Consider the following 11,863-nt stretch of genomic DNA (forward strand, 5'->3'; position numbering starts at 1 on the left):
CCGTGTAGACTTTTGTACCTAAAAACAACCATGGCATATCTACAAGGTATCTCATCAAGTTGAAATCGCCCATAACTACATTTCCTGCTCCTTATACACACTATGTACCTCTTAGGTCCATCAATCACCGTATGCAAAAATTGTGTTGATGATATTACTTAAATAATAGTTTTGAATATAAAAATAATCACAAATTGAACATGCTAAATAAACAGTTTTGAATTTAATTCTTAGGTGTATATAAACAATGCTGAAAACAGATCAAACCATCATACAGTTAGACAACTCTCTATTATCTTTGAGTTTAACATCATATTTTTTTGTTAGATCGTTTGTGATTTTTTTTGCATTATCACTGTGTTTCGCACTCTGTGTTTGAATTGTTATAATCATAAAATCTAGCAGTGATACAACTGAGAGTCTCCTTGCTAACCAGTTAGTGTTGTTAATGAATTTCGCTATGTTTGAAGTCATCGTCCAAGTTTGTTTAACTGTTCAATGAACCCTGGATCACTTATGATATTTAATTCCGAATAAATAACCTTGTATTCTTTTATGGATTATGTCTACACTACCCATAAGCTCCTCAAATTCTTGAAGTGTGTACACCTTTGCCATGACTAAAAAAAAAAGCTTCTTCAAATCCTCCACATTTTTTTATGAAATTTTTTGAGAACATTGCACCCCTAATGTCAAATACAAGCATGATGACTTAGATCAGGATATACCCTTGCAGTAACTTTCTATATGCTTTCATTCCTATCAGACACAAAACACATATTCTCTCGTTCTCCAAATGCTCTCCTAAATTTTTCAAAGAATCATGTCCATTATGCATCATTTTTAGAATTGACTATAGCATACGCAAGTGAAATGTGTAACCTATTTCAATACCAAAATTATACTTAAATAATACACACTAAGAGAACCAATTTATAAATCAAAATTAAACTTTAAAAAGTATAATTAGATTTTAATCATACCTTATGGATCCAATGTGCTTGGAATTAGCATTGTCCCACCATATGTACATTTCAATGTTGCCCCGTCGATAACTACTAATGGTCTGCAATACTCCCACCCCCTAATAGATGCTTCTAACACAACAAATGCATATAAAAATCTATCCTCTATTGTTCTCTTCAAACTTACAACAGAACTAGGATAGTTTTCTCCAAAATGTACTTGTAACGTGGAATTTGTACATATGATTCAGTTGGGTCTCCTCGCAGCATCTTTATTGCTTTTTTCTTGGCTTGCAATGCTTGCATGTAAGTCAACGAAACACCATGAAGTTTCAACATGTTCGCGGCAATATCCCTAAGGATATATACTGTCTTTGCATCAATAAACTTATCCAGTATAATAACAGCTACCACGTCTGTGATTACTTGTCGTCTTGCATAAATTATGTCACTCACTGAACATGTGTGATTGACACAAAAATTTCTGATCTTGAAAAGTTCAGATTGATTCAAACACAATGCATTCATTAACCATGATCAATTTTTCGAAGGACAAATACGGTAATAGTTAGTTAATCATAGACATTGTAACAAAGTAGATGTCAAAATAATATACCAAATTCATATACAAACTATAAATGAAAATTTGATACACCATTAAAGTCTTACCACGATGACCTGAAACGCAATACAATGAATTGAAATTTTTGGACACTGTATAGTGTCTCATGACTCCACAAGTGTATTCTTATTTTTGTAAACTTGTTTTACATCAATTGATAAATTTGTGGTGTCGCTGATTATAGCACATCCAAATCATCCAAATCATCAACCTCTTCAATAGGATTAATCCCGATCAAACGGATTGAATTATTTGAATATAAATCTTCAATATTACGTGGTCCTTCAACTGAACCTTCAAGTTGTTTCATCATAACACCATATTCTAGATTTTCCATAACCCAAATTTTCAATGTTATGCATAATGTATATTTGACAAAGAAATCAATGGCAACTTTCTTATGATCCAAGTACACATGGACACCCACATCATTATGTATACAAATTGGTGGGTATTTTTCCTTAATAATGTACTTAATCTCTATTTCTTCAACAGTGGTGTCTACCCCTAGTTGCGAAGATATTCGCTTTAATCAGACCATTATATAGCGTGCCAAAATCGGATATAATTCCCTACATCTGAAAATTAATGTATCTCCCTATTTTCATCATACAGATTAAGACAATCTAATTATAAACACATTATATACACTAATTAAGACGGATTAAATCAGTAAATAGCGTACAAATATTCGGTATAAAAAGAGGTTATCTGGAATTACTAATGTAGATTCATTTAACTTTATATATACTTTATTTATATAAATGATATACAAACGAGTTATAATTGTTATAAGTATAAGAACAATAATAACTACATAGAACATTAGTTCATCCAGATTTACGTTTTGAAAGGATGATTCTTCGGAAAAAAATCAAATTAAATAACAACACTAAAAAAACATATTCAATAAAGTCGATCAAATTTTGTACATTATTAATAAAGTTCTTACTACCAATTCATTCAAATAACGATACTTCTTATTTCAAATCTCATCAATCTTAATGAACACAACAATCCAAAAGAAATCACTAACCTGTACAATCCCATCTACCACCATGTTGTATAAGGATCGATAACAAACTATCAGTTGCTATGAAAATATCAAACAAATTAAAATTCAGATAACAAAAAAATAAAACAAGGAAACAGGTAGAACAGAGAAGACAGGGAAGACAATACAAACAAAAAAAATAACAAACTTTGAGATTAATTGGAAAAGAAATAACGAAATCAAACTAATTGGGAGTAAAATAAGGAATGGAAATATCAGGTCAGTTGTAGACTCCTAAATTTATGGCAACTATAATTTATCATTAATCCGTTAATTATTGGATATTAATTTTTCTGTTTTTTTTCTTGAGTGTTAAAAATGTTACATAATGTTAGGATTCTATTGCAAAGACTTGAAAGTTAAAATGCAGCAGATAGGCATTGCTGCTACTCATGTTGTAACCTCGTTATTCAAGAAGGTTGCTGCAACTAGTGTTATGATCATTCTACGGCCAACACACTAGCATTAGAACAATTGGTGAAAACGAAAAATAAAGTTAGCTGGTTGGTTGGTCAGAATGAAAGGAAGAGTAAAAAGGAGCATTAGTAAATGAGAGAGTGTATTTCCACATACAAGAAGACACTTTTCTCTATGTAAATCTACAAATATTAATTAATGGCATTAATCCTTTCCATCCAATCCTTCAAAGCAATCAACCCCAAGCATATTCAAATATAGAAAGCAAGGCACCAATCTCCAACTAAATCTAACTCCATACTGAACATGGACGAAGTGTACCCAATGAATTTGAGGAGAAGGTTCCCACCAAATCAATACCATATCAACTTATTAGCATAAAGATCTAGATTCCTTAAGGTGTGTTCAAGGATAAAGGTCCTGAGTATCATGATAATAAGGAATGATAAAACTATATGCGAACCTGCCACTATTGAGCAATAAGGTGCAGAAAAGTAATTTCAAGTATTGTAGTTGGTCAAATTAAATGTGGATATAAATCAAATGAGACTGCATTTTTTTTTCATGACAAGGGAAACCCGTAGCCGCTACCCTTTGAGTGCGCACAGGGTAAAACCCCCGCTCCTATGCAATAGCTCGCAAACCACACAGGAAAGGTAACCCGCACTAGGCAAGCCCGGTGCGACGAGCTCGACCCAGAAGGTAAACCCCTTGGTTCCGCTGGCAAGGGATTTCGAACTTTAGACCTCCAACATGGCCCAAACCACTGGGCCACCCCGAAGGGTCCAAATGAGACTACATTTGTCCATACTAAAGCAGAATGCACCCAATTTTGAATAGAAATTCTCCACGTACGCTATGGGGAATAACTTTATTCAAGCAAACAATCAATCAACTTGACTAAATTTCCATGACAGAAGAACAAAGTTCCTGATATGAGAAATTTTAGAATGTACCAAGATATTTTCATGAAATAGGAATTTACCACAATAAAGACCTGATAGAGTGAAATTTGTCATCATCCAAATTCGTAAGGTGTTGAACACCTCCAGCTGCACCAACAGCTTTGCTTTGTAAATCTACTGCCCCATCTGCATTGTCCTTGCACACACTAAAATCTGCCTTGACATCTGAAGTATATACACAATGCGTTTGAATCTACCTATGAGTCTCTCAGAATACAAGCATTATACTCTCCCGTGCTCCATAACTGTGACTCTCATATGGTAGAATAACAAGGTGACAAAGTGCACCATGACCTTTCAGTGCATTGAAAATCGATCTGACTCTATATTTTATGCAAAACGAAAAATGGTTTTAAGATCAGGACTCTTGAAGTCGAGGCTAGCAAACTCATTAAATAAATCTTGGAAGAACTAGCATATTTACGGAGTAAACCAAGAACATCTGCTACTTTATGCAATCAATGAATGTGCAGATAAACACCTGCCAATTAGGATCAAACTGCAACTACAATATGCAATGAAAGAAGATTCCCGACTTCAAGATTCTTCATTCTAGTATGCATTGCTGACTTCTCATTCCCTGTATGCACTACAAACTTCGTCTATCTCCATCTCAGATTCATTTTCCAGAAAATCTGCCTCCAAGCTACCCATAGTCTGCTTGTTATTTTCCACTTGAACACTTTCATCTTCTGAATCATTCTCAAGCATATCATCATCCTCAAATTCCTGAAAATCTGTAAGAGTATCCATTTTTTCCTTTTTCTTTCTGTAACCAACAAAGCTTAGAACCTTTTCCCTCCACACAATCAGAGGGTGTTTCTCTATCAACTCAGAACCTTCATACGCACTGTTGAGAAATACATGAAACCTTTTACCTCTTTCTGAAATATAAAAGATCCCAAAATGTTTAAGTAACAGTCTCATCAGCTTCTGAGGCATTACAAACTCCTTTCTAAAATGTGTCAAGTAATCTGTCACCAACCTCTTTCCGATTGTAAAACTCAGCAGCTCGTGCATCACTGCAACTGCCCTCTTATTGAATTCCAGTGTTCCAGCCTTTAATTCCTTGGCATCTGCATAAGGTGACAAGTATTCCCGCTTCTGAAAATCCTCTATCTTCCCCTTATATCTGGATAACACTTGTTTATAATCAGGTGGAAATTTCATGGGGAAAGACAAGGAAAGAGGACCAGGTACGTGATCATTTGAGGCCTGCATAACCCCCAATGCCTTTCTTTCTAACTCTGTCATAGCCCAACTTGATTTCCAATTAGCAAGCTCTAAGTACTCACTTTCATCATAAGGCTTGAATGGCTGAACAACTCTAAAGTGATGAGGAAACCTCTGCACCCAATGGTTCCTAAAATCCATTGGCAACCCCAAATCTCTTCTGAAATGAACAATTTTATCAAAGGCAAGGCGCTTGTCTACAGACATCATTAGCATCCTAGTCACAAGCTCTGCAGCTTTATCACTGTGTTGTTCAATAATAGCCTCCTCTTCTTGGACTAAATCTTCAGCTTCCTTTGTCATACCACACCACAAAATCCCTCTATCATCCTTGTACAGTTCAAAAAGCTTGGGGGACTTCCGTAGGAAGGCCGAGATTTTATGGGGTTTTGGGAGGTTTAGTTGTCTTCTATAGTCATCAAGTTCCCTAATGGATATGATTTGTTGAGGCTCCTGCTTAAGGACTTCAAATATTAATAGGACTTTGGAGAGTATTTTGTGCTTCTCCGTGACTATTTCAAGGTTATGCACCCGCTTCTTCTTGCTTCTGTCTTGGACTCTTTTACTGGTGGTCATTGCTCGGTGACATTGCATGATTGCTGAAGAATCTATGAACAACAACACATTTGATGAATTTAGTTCAGCAGAAAAACATTGATGTCTACCAATAAAATTGAGCATTGCGTCAAACCACAATAACCAGAGAGGCTTCTCCCAGAAGAAGGAAGAGAGTATTGTAGCTGTTAGTCCAAATATAAACGGATGTACTCGCTTCTCTGATCAATGCTTTGCCACAAATGGAAAATGGCCAGAGACAGCAAAATGTGGCACGGCAAGTTTGGGGAAGCCAAATTGGCCTATTGAGGGAACATCGACAAAAGAAGCTCTCTGTTTTCGGCAAAGGGCGGGACGGTGGCTAGGCTCACCGTGGATCTATGGTGGTGCAACAGTGGCTGAAATCACGGTGGATCTGCGGTGGGGTAATGGCGGCCAAGTCTAACATCCTAACATACTATCTAGGGCATGTTTAATTTATTGTTTTGGGGAAAATTAACTAATAAATAAATGTGAACTGGTTAATTAGTTAATATAGTTATAATTTAACTAATTTGTAATTATCATTAATATTTAGTTTTAATTACAGTTTAAATTTGTATAATTCTCATATTTGTATTATTCAAAATTTGTATAACTTTTGTATGATGTAATTTTGCATATTATAATTTGTATAACTGTTTAAAGTTTAAATATTTATGTTTGTATAAATTCGTTATTTCGAGTTTATATAAAAATATTTAAATTATCCGTTAATTATACAAACATGCAAATTATACAAACAAAATAGCTTAAACTATAGATACAACTCGTAAATATGCAAATTATAACTAATACGCCTAATTAAATTTATTATAATGATTATTTGTGAAATTTCTCATTTTAGTATAGTTGATTAATTTTGATGCGTAATTTGAGTTAACATGAGCATATTGTTTTTGTTTTTTTTTCTTTTTAATTTATATTATATTTTCCTTTTAAATTTCTTTTTTATTTTCAAACATATAATTTTTATCTTTTATTTTTATTTCTTATTTGTTCAACTTTTAATTTATGTATTTTATGTAAAAAAAAAAAAAGAATCTTGTTTATTTCTCTTTATTTTCTTCATTTCACTTATGTTGTTATTTTAATCTCTTAAAACTATATATCTTTTAATATTAGAAGGAACGAGTATCTATAAAGATGATTTGTAATGAGTGAGTTGATAAGAGTATTTTATGAAATATTTAATAAATATTATGGAATTTTGTTTGTAAATATTTCTTTTTGTAAAATATGTAGTTCATAATGTTAATTTGTGCTTAGTTGGAATTTTTATTAATTAATTTAATTAAAATATTTTTTATTTGAAAATCATATGTCAATTACTTTATACTATTAATTACAAATTTATAGTTATTTAATACTATATATACATTTAAAAAATAATGTGTATATTAAATACCCAGTGACATATAAATACTTAGTAGAATTTTTTTATTGATACATATTTGTCAAATATTGACATTTACTCTTTCATAATTAATATTTGTTTTTAAAATTTACAAGATCTAATATAATTATAATTGTGCAATCAAATATTACTTTTGTAGTTATTATACAGTGTAGTTACTCGATTATATAATTAGTATCTTAATAATAATACCAAATTTAATTACGAGATAACTTTTCAAATGTACCTTTATTTTATAGTGTATTGAGGCATTCTTCAAACTATAACAATTAATGAACTCATTCAATTTGAATGATACATGAATAGCCAAGAAAGTTTATGCCGTGAACGTCCATATGAATATTGTTACGATCCGTTTCTTTGAACTTATTAGAAACCGTCTCAATAATTTGGTTATTTATTATTTTGAAAATAAAGGAAAGAGAGCTGTCACTTAATTTTAGAAAAACTAAGAAGCCATGTAAAAAGAAATTTTTTAAAAAAACTTTTAATAAATCAAAGTCGGGTAAGGGGTTCAAGCAATTCTCTAAGGAAGATTTTACGCACTTTAAAGGATCCGCTAACAAGTGGTTGACTGACAGATTAAAAAGTTTGGCTATTTCTAAAGAAAATTAGAATTACTTGTAAAAATATTTGTTAGATGCTTAAAAATCCTTTGTTACTTATAAAGTCTCAAAATAATTTTAAGATAACAATTTTATCCATAGTCAAGTTTTTGAATTAAACAATTAGTTCAAAGACATAGACAGAGATTAAGAGAACCTTGTTCAATAACTATGAAAGGATATGGGAGATCATTAAGACATTCTTACAAAGTCCTAAGTTTGGCTAAATGACAAACTAAATTAGTTTTTAGAAAACTTACATTAGAAATGTTGAATATAAATAACATGAGTAAATGAGAAAGTGAAATAACCATTGAAAACCCAAAAAGCTGAGGATTCATCTAAGTTAACAAAGTTAGTAATCAACAAATAATAACGCATAAGATGCGGTAAAATATAATTCGAAAGATTTTAGACTTTGGGTCTAGAATGCCTTTGTCCCTGTAGAGCTATTCTCAACTCTTAAGAGTCCAAAAATCTTCCTTTTAGCCTCTTTTGGCTGCTGCTGCTAACTACCGCTTTCGGTTTTAACCTGATGATATTAGCTTTCATTTCGCAACTTTCTTTGTTGGGGTCGACTCGAGGAGAGGAGTATGCAAGAGATGGGGAGTCCAGTTGACTCAGAATGCAGTCCCAGAAGCAAACAAATAAAAAGTAAATTAGCGAGGAAGGAGACAAACTGATGCAAAAGTTAGACATTTAGATCACAAAATGAAATGCCACTAGTATTAGAACCTATCATATTTAACAAATGTCATTCCTAACAGTTTACAAAATAACTTCAGTCATTTTAAGCAAACAAACGCAGGAAACAGTGAAACATATTTCCTTTATAAATGCCCAGCATACAGCACACAAAGCAGAAGGGAGAATAAACTTATAAAAAAAACTATTAGCTAGAGATAAATTTGATGGATACATTGGAGAACTTAAGCAACTGAATAAGATAGGTTGATTGGCTTTCAAAAGCTCAAATGACGATGAGAAAGGGACTGGGATGACAAGAAAAAAATCCTTAGACGTGGCCATGTTCATATTAAACAGTACTCGAAATTTCGAATGGATCAGTGGCAACCAAAAAATGCATATTAGTACTATATGATACATAACGTTATCGACAAAGAGTATAGCTCATACTTATTGTAAAATCCAAGAGAAACCATCAACTTGAACCAACAAACTACCTGCGACTAATATCAGATTTTATGCTTGAGAAAGATGAGTTCGAATTGTGTCTTAATGCTGAAAATAACTACTGGATAAGTATGCAATTAAAGAAAACGTGAAGCATTGGAGAGTAAGATAAACATGACGAGCTCAAGCTAAACAAAATCATATACAAACTGGTGACCAAGGAAGCTTAAAATCCAGGCAGTCTAGGGGAGAAAACTGAGCTAAATAAGAGCTGAATTAAATCATCGGGAGCATGAAACTAAGAAAAGATCTAATGACAACATATAATTTAAGAGAACAAAACCAACAACTAAAGACAGATTAAGGTCTAACTTAATGTAGTAACTATATCCCTTAAAGACTAAAACAATTTATGCTAAGTAGACAAACGACTGAAAGGAAATTAAGAAAACTTATAGTTATTTAAGATAGGAGATTCAAAATATGAACTAGAAATGATAAGCTTGCCGGGGTAGAATCAAGCACACAGAAAACTTCGTTAAAGCGCATCATACTTAATAACAAGAACAGTGAGCCACAAGCAGTATTTGAATATACATCAAGTTTAGTAAACAATCAACACGACTCGAGAAGAGATAATAAAGAAGGGACTGAACAAACCTTCAAACTGAGCAAATAATTCATAGAACGACATGGTGAGATTATCGAACAATAAATGAGGCTAGCTTAGACGAATCTACAATTTAAAACAGCCAAGAACTCGAGCCAAACTATAATCTAAAATCTAGGTTTAAAGTAGAACAAGATCATATTTTTATACTAAATGAGAAAAGAACTAAGCTAAGATCGGAACAATAACAGAAAGAGAGCAAAGATTAAAAAAGAGTCCAGATACTCAGTATTTTCCATAACAGCAACAAGAATAACATAAAAACACATACTTAGACAAAATAATAGGCGACTGGACAACGAAAATCACTAAATATAATCTTTATTCAGGGCACACAACAAGATCCTAACAATATGATCTCTAATCACATTTTTTATACTCCGAATCATAAGAAAAGAGCCCTGAAAAGAGTAAAACAGGCAAGTTCAAATAGGTATCTTAAACGAAATCATACTTCATACGAAAAAAAGAGCTAAAACACCACATCCAACACTCAAAAGTAAATCTAACTACCAAGATACAAAAAATAGAAATGAGTAGCAAGTGGATTGAAATGTCCTAAACAAATCTCCACAGAGACATTAATGAAAGTAAAAAGCTAAATCAGGCCAATCTACATGACTATTCGTGTTAACCGCTAAAGCTAACACACGAACTAATCAACCAGATTAATAACTAAAAGAATCAAATGAAGAAAACTAAAGAGAAAAAGGGGGAAATTATCTGATTCTGGGCAGCCAACCGGAGCGACGAGTTGAGAAGATGATTCCACCTTCAAATTCGACTTGAAACAGCCAACAAGAGGGAAAGTTTAAGATTTCGAACTAAAAACTCCCAAACTTTTCAGGGGTGTTCTCAATTCTAAAGTTTGGAAAACGGTATAGAAAGGAAACCTCTTCGAATTCTCCTATCCCCCTTCCCTCTCTTTTTCAATAGAGACAAGTGCCCGATTTATAGCTGAAAATAGCAAATTTGAATTTCAAATTGAAGCCGTTTAAGAGGGGAAAAGGAAAATCTTCTACCAAAATCTTGTTTGAATTCTCAAAATTTCTCAAAGATTAAGAAAAGCAGGAAGAAAATGATGACAAAGGATGGGGTTACCTACTCCCATATTGAGTTGAGAGAGATGGATGACCTTTAAATCCGGCGAATTTTGTAGGAAAGAGCTGTTGGTGTTGTAGGTTGCATTGGTCATTGAGCGTGCGTGAGGAAGAAGACGCGTACGTATGTATAGGGTGTGCACTCGAGATGTATGTTTGTTATATTTGGAAAAGACAGAGAGAAGAGTAACATGAGTTAAAGGGGGAAATGAGCTGGGTTTGAGAAATTGGGTCTCAAATTGATTCAATTGTGAACTGAAATAATAGTAAAAGTCCAATTAGAATTAAGATTTCAAGCCAACAGTTTCTTTCAGAAAATTTTCATCCATAATTCGAATTCGACGAATATGATACGAAGCAAATTCAAATTAACTGATCAAGCTTCTTAATTTAACAAAGTAAAATAATTATCAAATTATCGAAACAAAAAAAAATAATTACTATTTAACTATAATTCAACTATAAAAAGGAAACAAATATATATTTGAGTTAAAATCCATTTTTTGAGATGATTTTTTAAATTACTATTAAATCAATAAATATAAAAAATATATTTTATACGTACATAAAATATATATTTTATACAAAAAGGACAAAAGTTCCTTGAAAAAGATTTTAAAAGTATTTTTATTTTTTGAAAATAATTATTTCAAATTATTTGAAATTGAATAAGCTTGAAAATTAATTATATTTTTGAGGGCCAAAATTGGATGTCAACACTTATAAAACTCTCCTTAAATGTCAATAAACAATGTATTTCATTAAAACCTTATTAAGAAAAAATAGTAAAAAAAGAATGCATTGTGTATTTAACTCCCATTAATATATTTATTTATTTGATATTTCGAAGACGATATATATTCTAATCTAGTGGAACAACTTTTTCAAAAGTCAATGTTATTAATGTCGTAGTTAATAAATATGTCAAATTATTATGAATGAATTTGTTAAGAATCAATTTTACCATTTTACTGAAGATCATGAATGAAAAAAACTTTAGTAAAATGTTAATTTGTTTTGTCTTCTTTATGTATCTTTCCTTTTCTTGAGTTATGTAAATAGCATTATTTTTTTCCAATATTGTTAG

General features: G+C 32.1%; 1 protein-coding gene, 1 long non-coding RNA gene and 1 pseudogene across 2 annotated transcripts; all 3 read right to left on the reverse strand.

Moving 5' to 3' along the window:
* Nucleotides 1-977: 977 nt before the first annotated feature.
* Nucleotides 978-2,119, reverse strand: LOC129884136 (uncharacterized; annotated as a pseudogene).
* Nucleotides 2,120-2,473: 354 nt separating this feature from the next.
* Nucleotides 2,474-6,293, reverse strand: LOC129887115 (protein WHAT'S THIS FACTOR 1 homolog, chloroplastic). The gene is made up of 2 exons (XM_055962075.1): nucleotides 4,044-6,293; nucleotides 2,474-2,680 (listed from the first exon to the last, which is right to left on the reverse strand). Exon 1 carries the CDS (start codon nucleotides 5,935-5,937, stop codon nucleotides 4,597-4,599), a length of 1,341 nt encoding a protein of 446 aa, XP_055818050.1. The 5' UTR covers nucleotides 5,938-6,293; the 3' UTR covers nucleotides 2,474-2,680; nucleotides 4,044-4,596.
* Nucleotides 6,294-8,162: 1,869 nt separating this feature from the next.
* Nucleotides 8,163-10,964, reverse strand: LOC129887116 (uncharacterized). The gene is made up of 2 exons (XR_008766291.1): nucleotides 10,778-10,964; nucleotides 8,163-10,633 (listed from the first exon to the last, which is right to left on the reverse strand). It is a non-coding gene; the product is annotated as an uncharacterized LOC129887116 (long non-coding RNA).
* Nucleotides 10,965-11,863: the final 899 nt, after the last annotated feature.

Source organism: Solanum dulcamara, chromosome 4, assembly GCF_947179165.1.
Source record: "Solanum dulcamara chromosome 4, daSolDulc1.2, whole genome shotgun sequence".
NCBI lineage: Eukaryota > Viridiplantae > Streptophyta > Magnoliopsida > Solanales > Solanaceae > Solanum > Solanum dulcamara.